General features: G+C 32.1%; 1 protein-coding gene across 6 annotated transcripts in view; it reads left to right on the forward strand.

Annotated features, from left to right (window-relative positions):
• OXR1 (oxidation resistance 1) overlaps positions 1–26,587 on the forward strand; it is a 568,147-nt gene that overhangs the window by 525,837 nt on the left and 15,723 nt on the right. For 2 of the 6 annotated variants that reach the window (XM_031947111.1, XM_031947112.1), the window contains 3 exons: positions 2,433–2,589; positions 20,945–21,025; positions 23,129–23,254. In XM_031947111.1, coding sequence (XP_031802971.1) covers positions 2,433–2,589; positions 20,945–21,025; positions 23,129–23,254 — 364 coding nt within the window. Of the gene's footprint in view, positions 1–2,432; positions 2,590–16,767; positions 17,175–20,944; positions 21,026–23,128; positions 23,255–26,587 lie in introns of those variants that run through there. The other 4 variants (XM_031947113.1, XM_012541764.3, XM_031947114.1 and 1 more) reach the window with 3 other exon arrangements.

Below are 26,587 nucleotides of genomic sequence, written 5' to 3' on the forward strand. Positions count from 1 at the left end.
ACCACCCAGCTGCTCCGCTTCTTATTAATAAAAAACAATCTGTTAAGAATATCTCTTTCTTTTGACAATCACATAGATACAAATATACTTACACACGTCTTTATGTATATATGATATATTTGTATCATTTTTGATCCTGAATCTCTCTCTCCTGTGTCCTATACCATGTGTCCCTACCAAAATCCATCCCCAAGTTATTCTTACTATCTGTCTCTGCTCCTACTTACCTGCTGTTGAATGGAGCTGGAAAAAATTATAACTGAGCTCTGGGTACACTGTAAATTTAAACAAGACAATCACTTTGCTCTTTTTTAATTGTCTATTCCGTATCCCATAAAACCTATCCAAAACCTTCTCATCTCTAGAAACCTCATGCTTTCCCACCTCCCAATCTTTTCAATTCAGGATGTTGCCTCTTTCTTAGAAAATTAAGGCCATTTGTCATTGTCTTCTTCTTACTGTCACTTCATCTCCAAATCCCTTTTCATCCCCTTGCATCCTTTTATCCGTTTTTGTTTTGTTTTGTTTTGTTTTTTGTTTGTTTTTTCCCAAAGAGATGGCCTTTTTTGCTAAAACACTTCCAGATGTGCTCTTGCTCACCTCTTATCTAGCTGAAAGTATCATGAGACATCTCTTGTTCTGATTTCAACTTTTCCTTATCTCCTGGTCCTTTTTCTATCTCCAGATATGCCTAAATATCACTATATCAGAAAACTTTTACTTCATTCTTTTTGACTGGCTCTGCTCCATTTGACACTTTTGGCTGTTCTCTGCTATTAAAAACCATTTCTTCTTCTGTGCATTTCTCACACTGCTGTCTCTTGGTTCAAACTCCTGTCTCATGGAGTCAGTCTTTCTCAGTCTCCTAGGCTGACTTATCAGGAATATGTCTGTCTTCTTGGCAGCAACAACCTTGACTCCATAGGGATATTCTTTTCTCCCTCTTCTCCCTGCCTTATATATTATCCTTATCCCTGGTATCTTTTTGGATTTTCTTTATATTTTGTTTTTCCCCATTAGAATGCAAGCTTATTAAAGATGAGGTGTGCTTTTTTTTTTTAACTTTCATCTATATCCCCAGTGCTTAGAGTACACAGTGCCTAACACATAATAAATATTTAATAAATGGTTTACCTTGTGATTTTTCTCTATACTCATACCACCTTAGTCCAGGATTTTATTACCTCTTGTTTAGACTATTATAATAGCCAGCCTTCAGATTAGTTTTTTGCCTCCAGTCTTTTTCACTCAAATCCAACTTTCACACAACTACCAAAGTGATTTTCCTTAAGTATACATGTTATAATTTTGTTTTTCTTTTCAATAAATTTGAGTTACTAATGTTTACCATTCAGCCAAAATACTCCTTTTGGCTTAAAAAAAAAATCTTTACAACTTAACCTTTCTTTCTAGCTCCATTAGTAATATTTTTTAAAATTAAACAATATTTTATATTTCTTACAAGTAATGGTTTTGTTGTTTGCTCATCATTTAAATTGTATACAAGACAAAATCCCACAAAATTTTCATTATACAAAGAAAAAGGTTTCAATTTAATTCACTTAAGACTAGGCATTAGAATCATAGCAGTATCCAGTTGTATTGGTCAACATTGATCTTAAATAAGCATGATTTTCTCTGTAGTCTCCCTTAATCTATTAAATTTTATTCTCCTGGAAGGAGAATAAATAGAATAAATAGAAAATTAAGATAATTTAAATTAATAGAAAATAGAAAATTTAGAGAATTTAAATAGAAAACAAAAAGTTTTGGCTCCAGAACACCACCACTAATATCACACTGATTTGTTGACTATTATCAGATACTAGTCAGTAGATTGAATATTACCCAGTATGTTAAGTAATTATGACCAATAATAACATGTATAATTAAAAACAATAGCTATCAAACTTCATTTTTATTAGTTTGTATCTTCTCAACCAAACTGTTTACCAGAATGAGTAACAAATCAGAAGTACAGATTTTGATAATAGATTAGATGATTATTTACTGAATTAAAGTGCACTGTGTCTTTAGATTCATTGAACCTAAAATCTTAGGACATTATGTAGTACTCTTTTATAGTGCCTTAAATATGTAAAATTGTGTTTCAATTAATTTTGAACTCTATGGAGTAAGAGTAGAGTACATACACACATAAACACTCCATTGTTCGTTCTTTCTCTTTTTTTAAATCAGTTGGGATTAAGTACTTCAGATTGCACAGCTAATAAGTGTCTGAGGTCAGAGTAGAACTCAGGTCCTTTTAACAGCTCCAGGGCTATCTAATTACCTCTATAGATTATATTTAAATGTATATTATGCACTTTGTCCTGTTTTTGTCCTTTGAGAGAATTTCATTTTAGAGATTAGTTGAGATTGATGTGAGAAATTGCTAATGACACCAGTGTCTGTTGTGTTTAACTTAATAGGACAGATCACTTATATGCATTCTTCATTCAGTGGAGTCCAGAAACATATGCAGAAGATACAGGTGAATTTACTAGAGAACCAGGATTTATAGTAGTAAAGAAAATTGAAGAGCCTGAAACTACTGATGATTCTGAAGCTGCAGCCAGAGAGTGGGAGGTAAGGGAAAATTTCAAAACTGTCTTTAATTATTTTACTTTCCATAGTTGTAAAGCAGTGGAAATTCAGATAAATTTATCAGATAATTTTAGCTTTTAAAAAGTTAGTTTTTATTGTTGTATAGAAGTTTAGTAAGTAAATTATTATACTCCATATTTTGGTTTGGTTTTTTCCCCCTTTATTCTTTCTTTTCTCTAAATTATGATAGGACAACAGTGTAGTTCTTAAATTGCTTACTGAATTTGAGGATATATTTCAGGGAGAAAATGAGAATAATGGCAACTATTTTATTTTACCAGTTTTTATTTTATCTTTTCTAGTGAACTAGATTTCTCATAATGATGTATTCCAGTCCTTTATTCCATAAGCTCTTAATTAATTGTTGTAGCAATATGCTAAGGATACAAAGAGAATAACTAATATATAACATAACTATTCAATTTATTAACCTTCCTTTTAAATCACTTTACCTAACATACTGATATGGAAGAGAAGAAAGGGTGAAAGTTTTGCCAAGTTATCAAAAAATTTGTTTACAAAGTAATTTCTTTAAATGGAGTAAGCATGTTGAAGTTTTTATTGATTATCTGTAAGCTAACTTATTATTAACTAACATCACATATCCTAAATATCTGACCCACCTATGGGAATGAGAGTCCTATGTTCATAATCTTTAAGAAAATTTATTATACAAAGTTAGTCTTAAGAATCAAGATTACCAATTTGAATATGTTGGTCTAATAGAAAACTTTTTACTTTTATTGGATAACAGTTCTTTAATTGTTTTGTTATCTGAACTAATCTCTCATTGTTTGCTGCATTAGAAAATATACAGCAGATACTAAAATGTGATAATAAATGTGTGGTCAAAAACCATTTATCTCTCAGGCATGTTAGTGCTGGTATTTGTATTATGTGCTGACATTTATTTGTATTTTACTATATATAGGCATATGCCTTTATGCTTGTTCCTTTTTTATTTAAATCATTAATTTTGAGAATATTTAATTTCATTCTGTTTATTGTATGCATCATAAATATCAATTAGGAGACTGCATCATGAAGTGTTGTGAATGTTCATTTTGTTTGTAATAAGTTAAAATATTTTTAAAGATTCCTTCCCCCTCTTAAAAGGCACTGATTTCCCTTTGGTGTCATAGAATTTAATTATGTTTATTTTGATGCTTTTTTTTTTTGTCTTCCATCAGAGTAGCTCAGTAAATTCATGCAAAAGATATGACTATATAAAGCATGAATGGAAAAGGGACAAACATGTTTGGGATGTAAATGTGGAGGACTTGGAGGAATTTAAAATGGTCCAGAAATGTTCTTCATTTTCAGTACATTTCTCAATATTTAGTAAGATCTTAGATCTTAGATTTAAGATCATTTGTTACTTTGTTTCACTTTCAGAACATTTATTTATCTGGAGGGGAGAGAAGTTTAGTATCTCCCAATTTTGTCTTCCTATATTGCTTGCTAATAGAAAGAGTAAACGAGTCAATTTAGTAAATATTTGTCAAATGCCTTTTTTTTGGTGGCAAGGCTAGTATTTAGCCTATACCAAAATAACAAGAAGTGATAGCAACTCTGGTGAAATAAAGTTATGAAAAATGACTTGTTTTTGTTAATTATTATGAACCATTTTTTTTTCACTACCTTTGTTTACATTATGTCTGTTGGTTTCTTTTAGACTTTTCTTCTTCTCTCCCCATATTTCTTATGTAGACTATTACCAGGTCCTGTCTTCTTCCATCATAGTAGCTTTTTTTAATCCCTAAATTCTTCCCTATTTCTACCTCCCTGGTACAGTTCTTTATCAATACTTGCCTGGACTTTATTTAAGAGCCTCACTCTTCAGCCTCATGCTACATATTGTTCATTCATCTGGTCATGTGATCCCTTGCTCAGAAATCTCCAACAAATCCCCATTGTTTCCTGGGTAAAGTTCAGCTTCCTGTGACTGGCCTCCCAGACTTTCGCTACTCTCCACTTTTCAGCTTTCTATTGTTCCTCTATTTGCACATGCAGCCTTCAGGTGATGGTGGACAATCTTTATCCAGAATACACTGTGTACTTTCCTTTATACCTGAGGTGACTTCATACTCTTCTTTAACTACTGACATCTTTTTTCCTCCTTTAGAGCCTAAATCATAAAGTACTTCCTTCACTAAATTTACCTTTTTCTGCTAGTCAATTTGGTGAGTCCCTTGGCTCTCACATAGTACATTTTGGTTTTCAGCTTTATAATATATTGTATATTATTATTACTTCTGTGTAGCCTACCCCAAACCCCACACCCCCAATAAATTGTTAAGTACTTTGAGAGAAAAGTATACACAGTAGTTAATTAATAAATAAAATGAACATTATCATTTATAAGGTGGATGCATTACCTTTGTGGAATTGTTTTCTTCCAAGTCTTCCAAATTCCCAAGGGATTCTTTTAAATGTGTGAATTTCAAATCATCCTGATCAACTTATTAAAACTATGATAACAAAAAATGGCCTCATTGGGGAATGAAATTATATTCCTGCAATGAATTTTTCAAATTATTTGAAGTTTCATTCCTTCAAGTGATAAAATTGTCAAGATATTTTTTAAAGCATTTATGATAGAAATCAGACTGAAATGTAAATTTTCATGCCCTTTAGACCTCTACTAGATCTAAAGTTCTGGCTGACACTTATTGTTATTGCTTATCCTTTATTTTTGAAGAAGATAAATGACATTATCGGGTGATGTCTTAACTTGCACATGATTGGATTTAAATGAGGTTGAGTTGTGCAAAGTTATCAGCTTACTCTTTCTTCCTGAATCATAAAAATCCACTGTCAAGACAAAGACTGGCAATGACAGTGGGTGACCTTGGTGTCTTCAATCTTTGACCAAGCTACAATGCTTGTTTCAGCTGCCTTCATGGCTGTTGGAATAAATTGTTCTCATCCACCCTATTTGCTGGGGAATGTCTTCATGCTTAGATATCTACCTCATGTGCTGATGATTTTCAGGCCTGTTGCTTACTTTCAGCCAGGTTTAGCCTGTTGGTTGAACCGGTTTAACAGGCTGTGGCTGCTTTTCATACTAATTTCTTGGAGCCATAGGTCAGAGTTGCATGAATCAGGTGGACACCAAAGATGAATGAGCAGCCCTGAAAAAGCCCTGAATTTTTATTCAAGAAAGTAAAGGACTTCTTAAAAAGTAGAATTAACCAGGTGGGAAAAGAGGTTGGAAAGTTCACTGAGGAAAATATTTCCTTAAAAATTAGAATTGGGGAAGTGGAGTCAGAGCAGGGGCTTCCTTGAGCTCTCTGACAAATCCCTCGAAATTTCTTTAAACAATGACTAAAAAATGTTATAGAGTGTGAAAACCCACAAAAAGATGAAATGATTTTCTGGCCCAAGACAAGTCAACAGGAAAGAGCTATTAATACTTAGGTGACAGTAGAACACAGTCCAGTGCAGGCTGTGCCAGCCCAGAAAATCAGGAGCAAGCATTGGGAGCCCCTGCAGCCACTGCTCTCTGCTCACAGACAGTAAGGGGGCAGAAAAACTGATCACAAAGAATTTGCAGAACTAGTACTGTAATCTTTTTACCAGCACTTGAATCAGGATTGTTTTACTTTATCCATATTTGGATCCTGGTCACAGCCCTGGGGCAAGGAGGAACACTAGCATATCAGAGTTTATAGTCACAGTGGAGTGGGGACCCTCCTCACAATTTCAGGGCAGAAAAGAGGGCATGGGGGGGGGGTCACTCACAAACCAGAGCACAGGCCAGGAGATTAGTAAACCCCTTTCCTTAGATCAGGAGTGGGGAGCCTTTTTTCTGCCAGGGTCCATTTGGATATTTATAACATCATTCATGAGTCATACAGGATTATCAACTTAAAAAGAATTTAAATAGTGAGAAGCTGTTGTCCTCTGCTGTTGTTTTGTCAGAGCCAGATCAAATGATTTTATGGACCTGACATTCCCCACCTCTGCCTTGCCATTATATCACTTTAAAAGAACTAAGAACTTGACATGTCTTTAGAAGTATCTCTAAAAATAGTTGCACAAAACCAGTGAAACTTGGGACAATGCATCCTCTAATCTGGAAATAGAAGCCTACTTTAACAAAGAGTGAAAATTAGCAAATAATAGAAAAAAGATTCTGACCACAGAAAGTTAACAATAGTTAGGAAAGAAGATCAAAACAAAACGCACTCAGAAGATAACAAAGCCAAAGCTTCTACATCCAAAGCCTCCAAGAAAAATATAAATTGGTCTCAGGCCATGGAAGAACTCAAAAATATTTTGGAAATCTGGTAAGAGAGATAGAGTAAAAATGAGGAAGAGAAATGACAGTGATGCAAGGAAATCGGGAAAACATACTAATATAAGTCATTCTCCAATTGATAAATAGTTAAAAGATATGAACAGTTTTCAGGTGATGAAATTAAAGCCATCTATAGTTACGTGAAGAAATGTTCTAAATCATTATTGATTAGAGAAATGCAAATTAAAACAACTCTGAGGCAACACCTCATACCTCTCTGATCGGCTAAGATGACTGGAAAAGATAATGATAAATGTTGCAGGGAATGTCAGAACATCAGTGCATTGTTGGGGGAGTTGTGTCTCCAGCCATTCTGGAGAGTAATTTAGAACTATGCCCAAAGGGTTACAAAACCTTTGACCCGGCAGTGCCATTACTGGGTCTTTATTCCAGTTTCCACATGCTAGGGAGTACAAACAGCACTATGGCAGGTGTTGAATCTTGTGAAATGTCATGGAAGCAAACTTTCAAACAGAGAAGAGAACTATAATCAGAACAAGCATTTATGTCTCTCATCAGTTTCCTGGCTCGGCCCTTTGATGGGTTGGCCCATTTAAATACCCCAACCTTTACTGGGTCTCTTCTCCCTTTCCCTCCATATGGGTTACCAAAGGAACTCTGGGAGGATCCTACTCATGAAAAGCTCTCAAAGACTGCTGGTTCTTGTCCCTGTTCGGGCACCATATGTTCCAGAATCCAAATACCAGTACCTGGAATTGTTATCTCTTCTTGTGAGAGGATGATGGTGATTCAATGAGACAGAGTCAACTAGTTGCATTATCTGACCTCTCTCCTCTTCACTCTTGCCTCCAATTTATTTCCCAATCTACAAGGAACACCTGCATCAGCAAAGGCTGCCTCACAACTCCTCAAGTGTCATAACCACAGCTGCAGAGGCTCTTGGAAAATTGACCTGCCTTTTCACCCAAGCCTGGTCCTTAACAATAACCAAATGAAAATTCCCAGCAATATTATAGTAAAATTCCAGTACTCACAGGTTAAGGAGTAAATATTGCAGGCAGCCATAAAGAAACCATTTAAGTAGCTCGGATCCTCAGTTAGCATAATAAAAGATTTAGTAATTTTCATAGTAAATGATCTGAGGGCTTGGAATAGAATTTTTTTGGAGGGAAAGGAGTTAGACTTACAACCAAAAATCTTCTACACAGCAAAACTGAGTATTATACTTCAGGGGGAAAAAAATAAACCATTAAGTAAAAGATTTTTAAGCATTCTTGATGAAAGAAAAGACCAGAGCTGAAAAAAAAATTTATTTTCAAATACAAGAGAGAATACTACTAGATAATATAATATAATAATAAATACTACTAGAGAAGCATAAAAAAGGTAAACAGGAAAGGGATATCATACGGAACTTAATGAGGTTGAACAGTGATGATACTTGTGACTCATAAGAACTTTTTCATTATTAGGGCAGTTAGAAAGGATGTATATAGTTAGAGACTATAGATTTTGATTTAATGTGAAGTGATGATATTTAAAAAAAAATAAGGGATTAGAGGAATGTACTGGGGAAAAGGGAAAGATAGAGTGGAATAAATTATAAATTTTATAATGGAGAGGCAGAGAGAGGAAATAGATAGAAATGAGTGAACCTTACTCTCATCAGAATTGACTCTAAGAGAGAGAAACATAACACATTCAAATGGACATAGAAATCTGTGTTTCCCTACAGGATAGTACAAAGGGAAAGGGGTAAGGTGAGGGAGGGATTAAAATGTAGGGCAGATTGGGGGAGGAAGTAACCAGAAGCAAAACACTTCTGAGAAGGGTCAGGAAGAAAGGAGAAAGAATAGAATAAACGGGAGAAATAGTTAGCAAGTGTAATTAGGGGAGAGATTGAAGCAAGTTTTAGCAAGAGTAATTGGGGGAGAGATTGAAGCAAGTTTTTCTGATTAAGGCCTTATTTTATTTTTTTCATTAAAGCTTTTTATTTTTCGAGACATATGCATGGACAGTTTTTTAATATTAGCCCTCACAAATTCTTGTGTTCCAATTGTCCCTCCCTTCCCCCACACTCTGCCCTAAATGGCAAGTATTCTGATATATATTAAATATGGTAGAAATGTATGTTAAATCCAACATATGCATACATATTTATACAATTATTGTTCTGTACAAGAAAAATCAAATCAAACTAGTAAAAAAAAAAAAAAGATGATGGAGATGAAGATGCAAGCAAGCAACAATGAAAAGAGTGAAAATGCCATGTTGTGAACCACATTCAATTCCCATGTGTCACTCTCTTGGTGTAGATAGCTCTTTTCATCACTTTACAATTCAAACTGGTTTGAATCATCTAATTGTTGAGGAGAGCCACGTCCATCAGAATTGATCATCGTATAATCTTGTTTCTGTGTATAATGATCTCCTGGTTCTGCTCATTTCAGATAGCATCAGTTTCTGTAAGTCTCTCCAGGCCTCTCTGAAATCATCTGCTGGTCGTTTCTTACAGAACAATAATATTCCATAACATTCATATATCAGAACTTATTCAGCTATTCTCCACTTGGTGGGCATCCACTCATTATCCAGTTTCTTGTCACTACAAAAAGGGCTGACATAAACATTTTTGCACATGTGGGTCCCTTTCCCTCCTTTAAGATCTCTTTGGGATATAAGATCCCAAATTTTATTTTGTGATAAGATAGAATCCCACTAGAAACACTGCTGGGTCAAAGAGTCTGCACAATTTGGAACTATGCTCAAAAAGTTATCAAACTACACATACCTTTTGAACATAATTCCATATTGCTCTCCAGAATGATTGCATCTATTCACAGTTCTACCAACAATGTATCAGTGTCCCAGTTTTGACACATCCCCTCCAACATTCGTCATTATCTTTTCCTATCATCTTAGCCAGTCTGAGAGGTGTATAGTGGTATCTCAGAATTCTCTTAATTTGCATTTCTCTGATCAATAGTGATTTGGAGCACTTTTTCATATAACTAGAAATGGTTATATTTCAATTTCTTCATCTGAAAATTGTCTGTTCATAGCCTTTGATCATTTCTCAATTGGAGAATGGCTTGAGTTCTTATAAATTTGAGTCAACTCTATATATATTTTAGAAATGAGGCCTTTATTAGAACCTCTGAATGTAAAAATGTTTTCCCAGTTTATTTCTTCCCTTCTAATCTTGTCTGCATTAGTTTTGTTTGTACAGAAACTTTTTAACTTAATATAATCCAAATTATCTATTTTGTGATCAGTAACAATCTATAGTTCTTCTTTGGTTACAAATTCTTTCCTCCTCCACAGATCTGAGAGGTAAAACTATCCTATTTTCTTCTAATTTGTTTATAATATCATTCTTTATGTCTAAATCATGACCCCATTTCGACCTTATCTTGGTTTAGGATATTAGGTGTGGGTCAGTACCTAGTTTTTGCCATACTAGTTAATAGTTTTCCCAGCAGTTTTTGTTAAATAGTGAATTCTTATCCTGAAAGCTGGGGTTTGGGGGTTTGTCAAATACTAGATTGCTATAGTCATTGACTATTTTTTCCTGTGAATCTAACCTATTCCACTGATCAACTAGTCTTATTTCTTAACCAGTACCAAATGATTTTGGTGACCACTGCTTTATAATATAGTTTTAGATCTGGTACAGCTAGGCCACCTTCATTTGATTTTTCTTTTTCATTAATTCCCTTGAAATTCTTGACATTTTGTTCTTCAAGATGAATTTTGTTGTTATTTTTTCTAGGTCAGTAAAATAGTTTCTTGGGAGTTTGATTGGCATAGCACTAAAGACATTAGTTTAGATAGTATTGTCATCTTTATTATATTCACTCGATCTCTCCAAGAGCACTTGATATTCTTCCAGTTGTTTAGGTCTGACTTTATTTGTGTGGAAAGTGTTTTGTAGTTTTACTCATATAATTCCTGACTTTCCCTTGGCAGCTAGAGTCCCAAATATTTTATACTATTGACAGTTATTTTAATGGAATTTCTCTTTGTATCTCTTGATACTGGATTTTGTTAGTAATGTATAAAAATGCTGATGATTTATGTGGAAGGCCTTATTTTTCAAACACTGAGAACTTAGTCAAATTTATAAAGAATAAGAGCCTTTACCCAACTGAGAAATAATCAAAAGATAAATTTTAGATGAAATAATTATAACTATAACCATATTTTAAAAGTGATCTAATTCCTTATTGATTGAAGAAATACAAATTAAAACAATTCTGAATTACTACCATATACCTATTAGATTAGCAAATTAGGACAGAAAAGGGAAATGACAAGTGTTGGAAGGAATCTGCAGGGAAATGAGACAATGCATTATTGGTAGAGTTGTCAACTGATTCAACCATTTTGAAGAGCAATTTGAAACTATCCCATTGAATCTGAGGGTATGCATGGCTTTACAAAACTCCAAAGAGATTTAAAAAAAAAAAAAAAAGAAAAAAGACCTATATATACAAAAAATGTTTATAGCATTTTTTTTCTGGGAGAAAAGAATAATGAATTGAAGGAATGACCATCAATTTTTGTATTTAATTATGATGGAATACTATTGTGCTATTAAAAATGATGAGCAAACTACTCCAAGAAAAAACTAAAAATACTTCCATGAGGTAATGCAAAGTGAAATGTATACTGTATCCAAAGTAACAGTAATATTGTTAGCTGTTAATGAAACAACTATTCTCTGCAATAGAATAATTCAAGACAACTCTTAAGGCCTTAAGATGGAAAACGCTATCCATTTGAGAAAGAAATAATGATATCTGGATCCAGATTGAACGTATTGAAAATACTAGAAATGTTAGCTGTCGCAGTAAGAAGAAAAAGATATGGAAGGAATCATAACAAGTACTAAAACAAAACTTTGATTTTGTAGATGATATAATGGTATAATTAGATAATCCTAGGAATCCGCTAAAAAACTATTTGAAACCCAACAACCTCAGCAGAGTTGCAGAATGTTAAATCAACTAAACATAAAAAAATCTTCAGCATTTCTATATATTACCAACAAAGTAGAATAGAAAGTTTTCATTTTAAAAACGTCAGACAATAGAAAATATCTGCCTAAACAAATCTAGAGAGTATATGAACAACAGTTAGAAAAGATTATTCACACAAATTAAGTAAAGTCTAAACATTTGGAGAAATACTAATTGGCCAAGCCACTTATATTGAAGATGACAAACTCGACCTAAATCAATTTACTTATTCACTGACAAACAAACTGCCAGAAAATTATTTTATAGACCTAGAAAAGAAGAATAGCAAATTTAACTCAATTAACAAAAGGCAAAGTATATCTAGGGAATTAGTGGGAAAAAATGTGGAGGAAGGTGGCCTAAGAGTACCAGATATTAAATTATTATTAATAATAAAGTTAAAATCCAAACAATCTGGTACTGACTAAGAAACAGAATGTTAGATCGATGAATAAATTCAGTACAAAATATGTAGAAGTAAATGACTTCAGTTATCTAGCTTTTGGTTAACTCAAAGGTCCAAGTTTTGGGGACAAGAATTTAGTATTTGACAAAAATTGCTCAGAAAATTGGAAAGAAGTTTGACAAAAACTAGATATAGTTATACAACAAATAAGGTCAAAATGGGTATGTGATTTAGACAAAAAAGGGTGATGTAAGCAAATTAGGAGAGCATGTAACATTTCATCTGGCATATGAATAATGGAAGAATTTATAACTAAGAGCTTTAAAGAATATAAAATCAATAAAATTTGATTGCATTGTTAAAAATTTTTACAGAAATAAATAATACCAATGTAGCCAAAATCAGAAGAAAAGCAGAAAACTGAAGGGAGGGCAAGAGGGAATGTTGAGCAAGAAAAAATTTTAGCTAGCTTTTCAGGTATTGACTGTTTTCTTAAATAATATAGACAGCAGAGTCTGATTTAAAAGCTTATTTCATTCTCCAATTAATAAATGGTCAGAGGACAAACAGGTAGTTTTCTGATGAAAAAATGCTCTCAATCATTGTTGTTTAAAGAAGTAGAAATTATAAAAGAATTGTTGAGAATGCTACTTCATATCTATTAGATTGGCTAATATGACAGAAAAGGAAAATGACAACTGTTTGAGGAATGTGGAAAAATTGGAACACTATACTATTAGTGTTGTGAACTAATCCATTTGTTCTGAAGAGCATTTTGAAACTACTATGCACAAATAAAACTATATATGTCCTTTGACTCAGCAATTATACTACTAGTTCTGTATTTGAAAGAGATCAATGAAAAAGGGAAAGAATGTGTATGTACAAAAATATTTATAGCAGCTTTTTCTTTTTTTATGGTGTCAAAACAGTTTGCTAGAAATGATAGGCACAATGCTTTCAGAAAAACTGGGAAGACTCAGATGAACGAATCAGAATCCGGAGACTGTTGTTCATAGCAATAGCAATGTTGTGTCATGATTAACTGTGAATGATATAGCTACTCTCAAAACTACAGTAATCTCAGATATATCTGAAGGGATTATGATGAAAAATCCTTTCCAGCTCCAGGGGAAAAATCTGAGTGAGTTTGAATGCAAATTGAAATGTGGTTGGTTTTTTGTTTTTTGATTTTGTTTTGTTATTCTTGATTTTTGCGGTCCTTTTTTTTGGGGGGGGGGTAACATAGCTAATATGAAATATTTAGCATGATAACTACAAGGAAGGTAAGGAGGAAAAGAAAATGTTTAAAGAATGTTTAAATGTTAAAAAATACTTATGTGTAATTGATGGAAATAAATTAAAAAGAAAACATTATTCCTTAAGCAGTTAGTTACTTATAAATAATGCTACCTTTGCAGGATTTTATTACATATGAGATATTATGTATCACTCATTAAGCTAGTTTTAAAAATTAGTAGGAATTTTTGTTTTGTTAGTACAGATATTTCTAAACTTGTCTTGGTTCTGATTGATGTATTTAAAATTAATTGATTCTTCCTATTTAATCTTTAACAATGAAATTTTCTTTGGGTTGTCTCTTCCATATGTTCTTCCTCCCACTCTCAAATACAAATATTTAACCCAGTATCACTAATTTACATCTTTAAAATAATATAAATTAAATTTTTCTTGCTTTTTTAATCACTGCTCTGAGCATTGTTTTACCTTTGGATTGTGTTACTACAAATTGTCTAGCATTGGACTAGCATGTCCAGTTAGAAACAAGTAAAAAATTCATATTGTTTCATCAATTTAAATAGTAAAAGTAATGTATAAAGATTTTTCTTTTAAAATTTTGCTGTTTCAGTCATGTCTGACTCTTTCTGATCTCATTTGTAGTTTTCTTGGTAAAGATACTTTAGTGGTTTGCCATTTTTTTCTTCAGCTGATTTTACAGATGAGGAAACAAGTGAACAAGATTAAGTGACTTGTCCTGTGCCTTCCCTTTCCCTTCCCCTTCCCCTCCAAACACTCAACAGCTAGTAATAAGTGTCTGAGGCCAGCTCTAAATTCAGAAAGATGAGTCGTCTTGACTGTAGATCAGACACTATTTCCCTTTGCTACTTATGCCAATTAAGCAGAAACAGAATTAAGTAAGTCAAATTATTTTAATCCTTTACATCTTAAATAAAATTCCTTGGTTTCCTAGATTGTGGATTAATTACATAATAATATAAATGAAAAAAATCTATGATTGTGTGAGAAATGTTATTAAAAAATGCAATATTTAGTTAAAACCTTTTGAAAATTGTAATAATTGATCAAGTATTATAATCTTGAAAAATAGTATAAAATTTTAAAATATATTTTAAATTAGGCTACTTTTGAAGTAATTTGTAAGTAAAAAATTTGTATAATAAATTGAACAATTTCAAGTATAAGTCAAATTTAAAGATCTCTGCAAAACAAAATCCTAATGGCTGCTAATAATACCTTCTATGTCTTTTTTTCTTCAGTGTTTATTTATTTTATTTTTGATTTATGGATTAAAACAACTTCCATACAGTACAATAGAATATATATTTTAAATTAGTGAAAAGGCATTGGTGAAACATTAGATGTTTCATTCAGAAGGCTTCTCTACCCCCCATACATGTAATTCTTGACATTTTATTCTGTATTTGATATTCAAACTAAAAAATTACTCATTTAAAGTATAAACAATATTACATTATTTCTCTGATACTGATCTTACCCTAACTTAATGGGTTTTGTACCAAACATTTAGTAGACACAGTTAGTCTGGGTATTTTAATTAACATGAAAAGATTACCTTTATTTAAAATTTGATTTTGTTTGGTGGTGTGTCCGAGCTAATATATCCAAATATTTTTAATAAGAATTTAACATCAATTCTATGAACCCATATAATGTATTGATGCATATTGTTTATCTAATACTTTTTTTTTTTTTTTTACTATTAGAGAGCTTTACTTGACAAGTATTTAGTAGGCATGTTATTTTAATGTTATTTTTAAATTCAAAAATTTAGACAGCATTATTTCACAGTGGATAGATGATTTGGACTGGAGTGGGAAGACTGAGTTTACATCTATCCTTCAATATTTACTAGGGCTGTAACTCTGGGCAAATCGCTTAATTTCTGCCATCAGTCTCTTTAAGTATCAAATGGGAATAATAATAATAGTATTCAACTCCTAGGTTTATGAATTTAAATAAGTTAATATTTCTAAAGCACTATGCACAGACTTATCTTAAGGGCCTGGGTTCAATGGGTTGAACAATTCAACAACCTAAAAAAAATATATATATATATATATATATATATATATATATATATATACACACACAAAAACATTTTTAAAAGAAGAAGGAGGAAGCCTTTTAAGGACAAGCTTTTTTTCCTTTGTAATGAATTAAAATTAATTGATTTTTTAAATTTAAATTTATTTTATTTTGTCCTTTTTCTTGTCTTTGTAGTATTATTATATTGTGTGCCATTTAATCTCACTCTTAATTATTGTTACAATTATAAATTCTATATCAAAATATTCAGAAGGGGTGCTCTTAATTTTTTTTAATGCCTGGCACTTAAAGATTTTCATAGGTCTATTTTATTTTGATCATTGTTAGTTTTATTCACAGTGCCATGACAGTTCATAAATTGTTTGTATCAACCTTTAGGAAATTAAAAACAAATATTTTTCTTCTTCTGCTAGAAAATATTGATTCTAATGCTACTTGATTAGCCAAAAAATTCTGTTAAAGAGCTAATATTTTCTGCAGCTATATTATGAGTAATTAGAATAGTGTCAGAGATTTCTCATTTCTATGTGGAGTTTACACAGTTTCTAATCTCAACTGAGATTAGAAAATATCTTCAAAAATATTTTTGAGTACAAAGTTGGGAAAAAAAAACAGTTCACATTCTTAGGGATTATAAAATGCTGAATTTATATGTAAGTTGATGATAGAGAAGCTTTTTTTTTTTTTTTTTTAATTTTTTTTAATTATAGTTTTTTATATACAAAACATATGCATGGGTAATTTTTCAAAATTGACCCTTGTATAGAGTAGCTTTTTAAGGTATTTTAAGATCTTAATGAAATGAGAAACAACTTGGCCTAATGAATAGGGAGAACCATCTGAATCATTTTATGTTATGTGTCTGACACATACTGTATGAAACAGGATAATTGCATGATCTACCAGCATTCCCGGCCACTATTTAAGACTAAAAATTGCAGAACAGGTGTTGATTTGCTTCAGTTAAGGGAGTTCTCAGAGGGAGAAGGGACTGTGTAGTCTAGTAAAACAAAAATGTGTGTAGTTTCTTATTTCAGATCTGTTATATTTACTGATATGATTAACAATATAATTTAACATAGAACATAATATTTCTATGTATGTACTTCTGAAGTTTTTTTTCTTTTAGGAATGTTGAAAATTCTAAATGAATATCTTCAGAAAGTTTGTCATGTACTCTTATTTAGAAATAAATGTTCTGTCTCTTTAAACGTTTTAGCTCTTTCTTTGAACATATGGTACTGTGCAACCAAACTTAAGTATGGTCATTCCCTCCCTCCCCAGTTCTGCAATCACCACTCAGGACTAGCTTGGCTGGGATATGACTTACTGATTAGCTCTTTGTCTTGTCAGTCAAGCCTTTATGTGTAGCAGACTGTTTTGTCACTATAGTGGTATTCTTGTGTTAGGAATATTTCTTAGATAGAGAGTGCTTTTAAAAACAGCTGTCATGTAATTTAACTTTTGCCTTTAAAGGGAAATGTCTCGATTCTGGTATGGAAAGAAGGGAAGGAGACACCAATCAATTAATCATAAATACAGTCTGGTAAATTTCAGCCAAGAATTTTGATTTTTATATTAGCTTGTTTTCTTGTGGTAATATGATACAAAATGAGACACATTTTCTGAAAGTTTGAGCATGGGTAATGTTTAGAAAATGTCATTTCTTTAATAACTTAAAAATTTGCTGTTAAAAATGTTTTGCATTCTTTTATCTGCTAAAATGTAATGATATCAGCATATAATTTATTTTGCTAACATAATTGTTCCATTCTACAAAGAGGAAAAAAAAAACTAGACCTGAATTTGTTTTGATTTATTTTAGTGGTGCTTTTAAAATCTTTTTTTAAAAAAATGTAGTTATACTCTAAAATGTTAAGAATTTTATTTTTTAAAAAGAATCATAAATCTGTTTTCATATTTTAGAATCAAAGTACTTTTTAAGGATGACTGCATGTCATCATAGTGCAGGGATAGTCATTAGACTAATAGAATATAGTATAATTTGTGTACTTAAATGTTTGGAGAAATTGAGTAGAAAATTTAAAGTTAGTTCTTCCAAAATTTTTTGAAGTCTTCTATACATATTCAAAGTAGAATAACACGGAATGCCTTCTTTTTTTCAAGATTCAAAAATCCATCATCTGAATTTATATAGTAATAGAGCTGAAATAAATACTTAAAACAGTCAACACTAATAAGTCTGAATGGTTAGAGAAAGCTATAATCTAGTTTTAGCCTTTGTTGAAAACACTTTTACTTTATTGACATTGTTTTATATATATCTTAAGCAAATAGTTCAGCCTTGATTTGTTTCAGTATCTTCTGGTTCTTATAAGCTTCTTGAAAATTAAAACATCATTTTCATCATACTTATTAACATAAAAGATATCTAAGCTGAATGAATTTTATAGAGGACTGACTCTAAACATAGGATTTTTTAAAATACTTTCTTGATACTGCTTTTTTATCTTAGTTATGGAACATGTCAATTTCCAAGTAAAGGCTTAATTGTCATTGAATTTGGCTTTTTATGGTGTGGAATTTGTTTTCTTCTATCTTTATTTATTCAGCAGTCACTTATTGAAGTAGTTCCTTTTCCTTGCAAAGCACTGTGCTTGTCTGTATAGATTACACAAATAATACTAAAAATAACTCAAATTTCTATCATACTTTGAAGTTTACAAAACACATTCACAGGGTTGTTGTGAGGTGGGTGGTGTTATTGCTATTTTACAGGATCTAATTAATAAGAGCCATCAGGATTTATACAGTCAGTTGTACTGTTTATCCTTATGGAGGAGAAAGATTAGCTAGACTGATACACTGTAGTGTTTGTCTACCTTCTTATCTGTCATTGTTTCTCAAAGACCCATTGCACAGACAGCTGGGTGCTAGTTCTGCCCTTGATAGTTTCTACTGTTAGTTTCAGAGTGGAATTGACAGATCTTTGCTCAAATAAAACCTTCAAGTTTTTACTTTTATTGTATACATAGTAGTGTTAAAGTAAAATTAAAATGCTCTGATTTCTTACCTTACCCTGTCCTCAAGATGCTTGGTAGATAAAATGTTATTCAAGTGTAGAATAACTGCTGCCATAGACTTTTAATCTCTGCTATCAAGGAAGCTAAGTCTGGTGGATCATCTGAGTTATAGTAGAACTAACATCACTATGATATCTACATTAAGTTCAGTCAGTATTGTATGCCCCCTCAAGAATGGAGGGCCACCATACTACCTATTACGAGTGTGGAGGGAGGGCAGATTGGCTCAGCTTGGAAATAGACCTAACTAGCTGGTTGGGGAATTAGGTCTCTGAGTAACCCCTATTACTTTCAACCTGGACAAGTTAGGGAGACCAAGTCAGTTAGAATAAATTTCTTAATGAAATTTTATAAATCTTTGGCCTTTTCTGAAAATTTCTCTAAAAATCGCAAATTATCTGTAGCTTAAAGGCACTTTGGACTACTTTTTTCTTCTCTTTTTCTGGAATTTTGTTACTCTCTCTTAGTTTTTCCTCTCTATTGGATAGTTATTTTTCAATCTCTGGTATCTCTTTTCTCTACTCATTCACTTATATTAGTTGATGTTCTCATCACCTATTGCTTGAAATAATAATAGCTTCTAATTGGTCTCTTCTCTTCAAGTTTCTCATTTCTAAATTCAGTCCCTCACACTGCTGCCAGTGTAATTTTCCTTAAGTACAGAACTGACCATGTCACTACCCTCCTCCTTCAATTCCAGTGGGTACCTCTTTATTCTTAACTAGAATAAAATATACATTCCTCTGTTTAGCTTTTAAATCCCTACTTAACTGGCTCCAACCTTTTTTTCCAGCCACACCTTTCATTCTGTTTAATCCAGACAAGTAAGCATTTTCTCTTTTCTTCACACACAAACTCCTTCAATTAAATTAAGAAATATGAAAAACATTAGCCCAAAAGTATAGCCCCAATTTAAACCTTACTTCTTTCTCTTCCCCCCCCCCCCCCCCCCCCCACACAAACTCATGCCCTGATATTGGTCTCCTTGCTGTTCCTCATACACGATTCTCCCATCTTTTGACTTCACTGTTTTTACTGGTTGTCCTCCATTCCTGGAATGGTTTTCTGCCTCATCTCTATCTTCTATCACCTCTGGCCTCCACATCTCAATTTAAAAGTCCCACTTAATGCAAGAAGCCTTTTCCATTTCTCATGAGACTATCCCCAATTTATCCTAAATCTAACTTATTTGTAAATAATTTTTTCCCTTCCCCATTAAACTGTGAACTTCTTAAGAACAGGGACCAGTTTTTTGCCCTATTTTATATCCCCAGGCACTTAGTACAGTCCTTAGCATGTGCTTAGTGCTAATGGTAGTTGAAGGATGCTAGGACCATATATTAGAACTTATGGTATGGTGAAAAGTGAAAAGGAAGACTGAATGCCATTTCTAGCATATTTCTTTCTGAGAAATCTATATGGATTCTTTGTGCTAACTTGAAGGAACTATTTTCATGTAACTTTTGTTTATTTTGGGTATTTGTTGGGGATATCAGTGCCTGTTATTATTCCAGTTTGACCTGAAGAAAAAGCCATTCCCCTCCTTAAGGAATAAAACTATTTACTAGATTATTGTTGAAAAATTTAGTTCTTCATTCTGATACTTATTTTTTTTTTCTTTGTCTTCATTCTTAGTTTGAGCTTAAACTTAACTTTTCAAATAACTTTCTTCCTTTGCTACCTCTTTTTCCTCCCAGTATCTTTTGTATGATGGTGTGTATTTGGCATCTTGCTTTGAAAGTATTCATTTTACCAATTATAATGAATGCATTATGTGAAAGTGCATTGGTTTCAAAGGAAGAAATTAAAATACCATTCTATTTGTACATTTGGTCTTAAAAAATCGTTGACATCAAAACTTGTGATGTTTTGTTTAGTGCTTCCATTTTTAAAGTGCTGAAATAACATTTATTAAATGCAGTCTGTGTATGAGATAGTCCATACAATAAATTGTCATAATAGTAATTTAATATTAATTAGGTATGGTCCTTATACCTAATTATGTATAGTTTCATTCTATTTTGCTGTTGGTTTTAGGGGCTTTTAGTGTGTAGGTGGGGAAAATCTTGAATTTCACCATGAGTTTTAACTATTCTGTGTGCTCATGGAGCCCCAAATTTAGAAAATATATTAATAAATATTTCTGATACTAACATTTTTGTTTTTATTGCAAAGCTTTCTCTTTCTCCCTATTATGATTTCTCCATTTTTTTCTGGCACCTCTTTTCTTCAATTGTCAGTGGAATTATTGTCTTCCTGTCTCCATATTCAGGTAGTGTCAGTGGCTGAGTATCACCGCAGGATCGATGCTCTAAATACTGAAGAACTACGCACACTCTGCAGACGTCTCCAGGTGCCCCCTTCAGTAGTTTAAACCCATTTTTCAGAAACAGAAATATTCTCTGTTTTTAGTGTCCTCTCTCAGGACAAGTCCCATATTTAGTAGATTTATTTTAACTTCAGCACTAAAAAAAAAAAAAAAGAAAAAGAAAAGAAAAAAAAGGCAGAAAATTTCTCTTTCTGTTATTAAACAGCACAATAGTATGTTGAAGAGATGCAGGACTAATTTTTCCATCATCTTTTCATTTTGAAAATCCTCAAACATAATGTCAGAGGAACTTTCTGTCAATCAAGAGATGTTTTCATTACTCTAAAGAGTGATGAGGACTTGTTGATTTTTTTTTTTTTTTTTTTTTTTTTAGTTTTAGTTTTAGTTTAATATTGAAATCATACTTTTGGATTTTGGGGAATGAGTCTGTCAGGGAAAAACATCTAAAAGATATAGTCTTTTGTAAAACAGCAAAATTTATATTTAAGGCTTATATGATTTATCAGTCAAATTTAAATATTTGCCTTTTAAAGTTTATTGCTTTTCAATTTAATAAAAAATATGATAAGATAGATATTGATATTGATATATCAGTCTAATTCCCAGGAATCCAAAGGGGAAGATACTAAGTGTTCCTGGACCCCTCTTCTCATTCTCTTTGGCAGATTTCTTGAGTATTCGCCTGGTTGACAATAGATACATTTTAGAGTCTTAAAATGTAAATAAATATACCACAACCAGAAAAATGATTTGAAACTATATGAAATGGTCCTTGTAATTGTAAGAACTAGGAAGTGACATGATGAAATTTCTAATTCATTTTTTTGTCTTAAAAGTTGTGTGTATTCCTTTTTATATGGAAGAATGTTTTCCTGGCTTTGCTACCTCTGCTGATTTTTTCCTTTTTTCTCCTAATATTTCTAATGCTTGCTTGGGATTTTGGTTGTTTTGTGTTTGTTTTTAAAGTCACATCATCAAAATTAGGGTGAAGTATTATGATGATGGTGTGAAAGGCATAATGTTATTGTTTCTCATTAAGGAAACAAAATAGTATTAGAAAATTTATTGATTAAAGTTATTTTAACATGTAAAATATTGGGTGTTTAATGAACAACATAATTTAGCAACTTTAATCCCAATGTATTTTTGTCTCAAAACTTTTTTTTCACAATTACTTTCGCCGAGTATTGCTTCATTTTAGTCACCTGCATACATAGGATGCTGTATATTTCACAAATTATTATCACCAAGACTATGCTCAAGCAGCTTTTTAACAGTATACATTAGTTTCTAATGATAGTACATTTTGACATTCTAAAGTAGCAATGTTTGGTTGGTAAAATCTTCTTGGACTTTAAGAAAGGATTGAACTATATACATCATAGCTTTGTAAAATATGTTTTTAAGGAATATGTGTAAAATTTTTATTAAGGAAAAATCCATTTATTGCATTTTAAAAACTGATTTAGTTTCTTCTTAATTGGTTAATAAATAGTAAGTATATAATAGTTTTCAAAAAGTTATACTGTTGTCAAATTAAAATTTTAAAATTCCATTAAAACCAGGTTTTTTTTCTGACATGTATCTTAACATGTTTTAGTTTTCAAAGGAAAGAGATTTATATACTTTGTAAACATTTATGCTGAAAATAAAGGTGAGGAAATAAAAATGAAAGATTATATACTTATATAGTATTGAATTGAAATATCCACATAGTTAAGGTAAGGTTTTTCAAGAATAAATATTTCTTTTTGGTTTTTTTCATTTAAAGTGAGTAAACTTTCTCCACTCTGCAGAAGCACCAAAATATTAACTGTTGTTATAATATAGCACTTTAAAATAGCCTAGTCCACTTTTATTTCTTGAAGGACTAGAGTATAAAAAATTGTCCAATTTTTAGAAATCTCCTGTATTAAAGAATGACATAAGTCATTTTGAAAATTCAGTTGTATAGTCCACTATTATTAGCAATGTGGCTGTTTAAATAATTTTGTTGTGTAATATCTTAAAGGTTGAGTCAATATTCTTAAATACCAAAATTAAAGATTTTTTCCCAGAAGCCTGAAAAAACATTTTTAAGAGTGTGTTATTATTTTATGTTAATATGCTTTGCTATTTACTTTTTAGATTACCACAAGGGAAGATGTAAATTCAAAACAAGCTACTCCTGTAAAGGCAGAACTGGAGTCTGAAGCATTTCGGCCAAATCTCAGTGATCCAAGTGAATTGTTATTACCAGATCAAATTGAAAAGGTAAAAAATTGACCCAAAATGTTATTAGGTAAACTACAGATTATTCAACTTAATTTTTACATTCTTGAACTGAAAGTCTATGCTCATGATAACTGCTTTTGTTGTTGTTGTTGTTGACATTAAAGCAATTTTTATTACCTACCACATGTAATTCAGGAATTGGTGAACTGATTCATTTGTGTATTTCTGTCTATACATGTACCCACAGCAAGTTGTAGTCTTAGTAATACCAAATAATCTTAAAGTTGGAAAGGTTTTCACTTCAGACATTGATCTCCTCTACAGTATTAATACAAATAAATTTCTGCTTGATTTTCATTGATGGGAAACTCACTTAACCTCTTCCACTTTTGAGCAATTGTTGGGAAGTTTTTCTTCATTGAGTTGAAATCAGTCTTTCTGCAATTTTTACTCACTATGTATTCAGTGGGTCGAATAGAATGTCTTAATTCTTTGCCATTCCATATTCAGATATTTCAAAGCAATGTCTAATTGTTTCTAAATTAAACATTCTCTGGTCCTTTCATCACTTCTCCTGTTCATTCCATCTTCGAGTTTGTTGATGCTTTTCCTTTATGTGCAAACATAAATACTGTAGTAAAATAATAAACCCACTTGTTCTGATGGCTATTTCTCTTTTAATATTGAAATCATTTTAGTTTTTGTAAAACTTCTGGATCAAGTTATTGACTCATTTTTAGTTTTCAATATACTCTAAAATCCCCCAAAAATATTTTTCATGAGTTGTTTTTTGATCCCATGTTTAGATAGGACAGTTTACAATTATATTTATTAAATTTCATTCTATTAAGTTTGGCCAACTATTCTTGGCAATACATAATTTTTTTGGAATCTGACTTTGTCATCTAACTTGTTAGTTAAACCTCTTTAAGTTTTGTTTCATCTTCAGAATTGAGAAGCATGTCAAGTATATAGTAATCATTGGGTTTTTTGTTTTTATTTTTGTTGTTGTTTTTTAGTTTTGTGGTTTTCTTTTTCTTTTGTAATTTTCAGCATTCATTTTCATAAAATTTTGAATTCCAAATTTTTCTCCCTTCTTCCCTCTTCTCCCTGTTCCCCAAGATAGCAAACAATCTGATATAGATTATACACATACAATCATATTAATCATATTTTTACATTAGTTTTGTTGTGACAGAAGCATTTGAACAAAAGGGAAAAACCTCACCAAACAAAGTGAAAATATTATGCTTCAATGTGCATTCAGACTCCATAGAAAAAGAATCACATGTAAAGTATTTTCCATTATTAGTCTTTGGAATTATCATGGATCATTGTGTGCTGAGAAGAGTTAAGTCTGTCATAGTTTATTATCACACAATGTTATTATTACGGCATGCAGTATTCTCCTGGGTCTGTTCATGTCACACAAAAATAGTTCATGTAAGTTCAGAGATTCCTGAAATCATTGTTCTTATCATTTCTTACAGAACCATTACATTCCTATACCACAACTTGGTCAGCCATTCCCCAATTGATGGGCATCCCTTTGTTTTCCAGTTCTTTGCCATCATAAAAAGAGCGGCCATAAATATTTTCAGATGTGTGGCTCCTCTTCCCTTTATTTTATGTTCCCTTGGGCTACAACCTAGTAATAGTATTTCTGGATCAAAGAATATACAGTTTTATAGCCTTTTTGGCATAGTTCCAAACTGCTCTCCAGAATGATTGAATCACTTTACAACATCATAGCAACAATTATCTGTTTAGATATTTTACTGTAGATTTTTTTCCAGATTGACATCAGTGTATTACTACTTCTAGATTCAGTTTCAAAACCACCTAACTATTGTGATTCAGCCCTTAGGGTAGCATGAGAAGCTATCTAAAGATCTTTGCTGATTGATACCTGAGTAAAGTGTGTCTACAGTGTTTCCTGTATTGACCAATCTGGTTATTGTGAGAAATAGAAAATTGTCTAATTTGATATTTTTGATAAAACATGCTGTCTCTTGGTCACTATCACTTTTTTTTTTATTATTATAGCTTTTCATTTACAAGATATATGCATAGGTAATTTTTCAGCATTGACAGTTGCAAATCCTTTTATTCCAACTTCTTCCTTCCCTTCACCCCTTCCCCCAGATGGCAGGTTGACCAATACATGTTAAAGTATATGCTAAATACAATATATGTATACATGTCCAAACAGTTATTTTGCTGTACAAAAAGAGTTGGACTTTGAAATAGCATACAATTAGCCTATGAAGGAAATTAGAAATGCAGACGGACAAAAATAGAGGGATTGGCAATTCTATAGTCATCTCCCAGAGTTCTTTCCTTGGGTGTAGCTGGTTCAGTTCATTACTGCTCTATTGGAACTGATTTGGTTCATCTCATTGTTTCTTATTTATTTATTTTCATAATTATAACTTTTTGTTGACAGAACATAGACCTGGGTAATTTTTTACATTATCCCTTGCACTCACTTCTGTTCTGACTTTTCCCCTCCCTCCCTCCACCCCCTCCCCTAGATGGCCATGCTAAATGTATATCCTAGATACAATATATGTGTGCAGAACTGAACAGTTCTCTTGTTGCACAGGAAGAATTGAATTTAGAAGGTAAAAATAACCCGGGAAGAAAAACAAAAATGCAAACAGTTTACATTCCTTTCCCAGTATTCTTTCTTTGGGTGTAATTGCTTCTGTCCAGCATTGATCAATTGAAACTGAGTTAGATCTTCTCTTTGTTGAAGAAGTCCACTTCCATCAGAATACATCCTCATACATTATCATTTTTGAAGTATATAATGATCTCCTGGTTCTGCTCATTTCACTTAGCACCAGTTCATGTAAGTCTCACCAAGCCTCTCTGTATTCATCCTGCTGGTCATTTCTTATAGAACAATAATATTCCATAACATTCATGTACCACAATTTACCCAGTCATTCTCCAATTGATGGGCATCCATTCATTTTCCAGTTTCTAGCCACTACAAACAGGGCTGCCACAAACATTTTGGTACATACAGGTCCCTTTCCCTTCTTTAAGATCTCTTTGGGGCTATAAGTCCAGTAGTAGCACTGCTGGATCAAAGGGTAGGTTCATCTCATTGTTGAAGAGGGCCACTTCCATCAGAATTGGTCATCATATAGTATTGTTGTTGAAGTATATAATGATCTTCTGGTCCTGCTCATTCCATTCAGCATCAGTTCATGTAAGTCTTTCCAGGCCTTTCTAAAATCATCTTGCTGGTCATTTCTTCCAGAACAATAATATTCCATAATATTCATATACCACAGTTTATTCAGCCATTCTCCACTTGATGGGCATCCACTCAGTTTCCAGTTTCTGGCCACTACAAAGACA

This window comes from Sarcophilus harrisii, chromosome 1 (assembly GCF_902635505.1).
Source record: "Sarcophilus harrisii chromosome 1, mSarHar1.11, whole genome shotgun sequence".
Classification (NCBI taxonomy): Eukaryota; Metazoa; Chordata; class Mammalia; order Dasyuromorphia; family Dasyuridae; genus Sarcophilus; species Sarcophilus harrisii.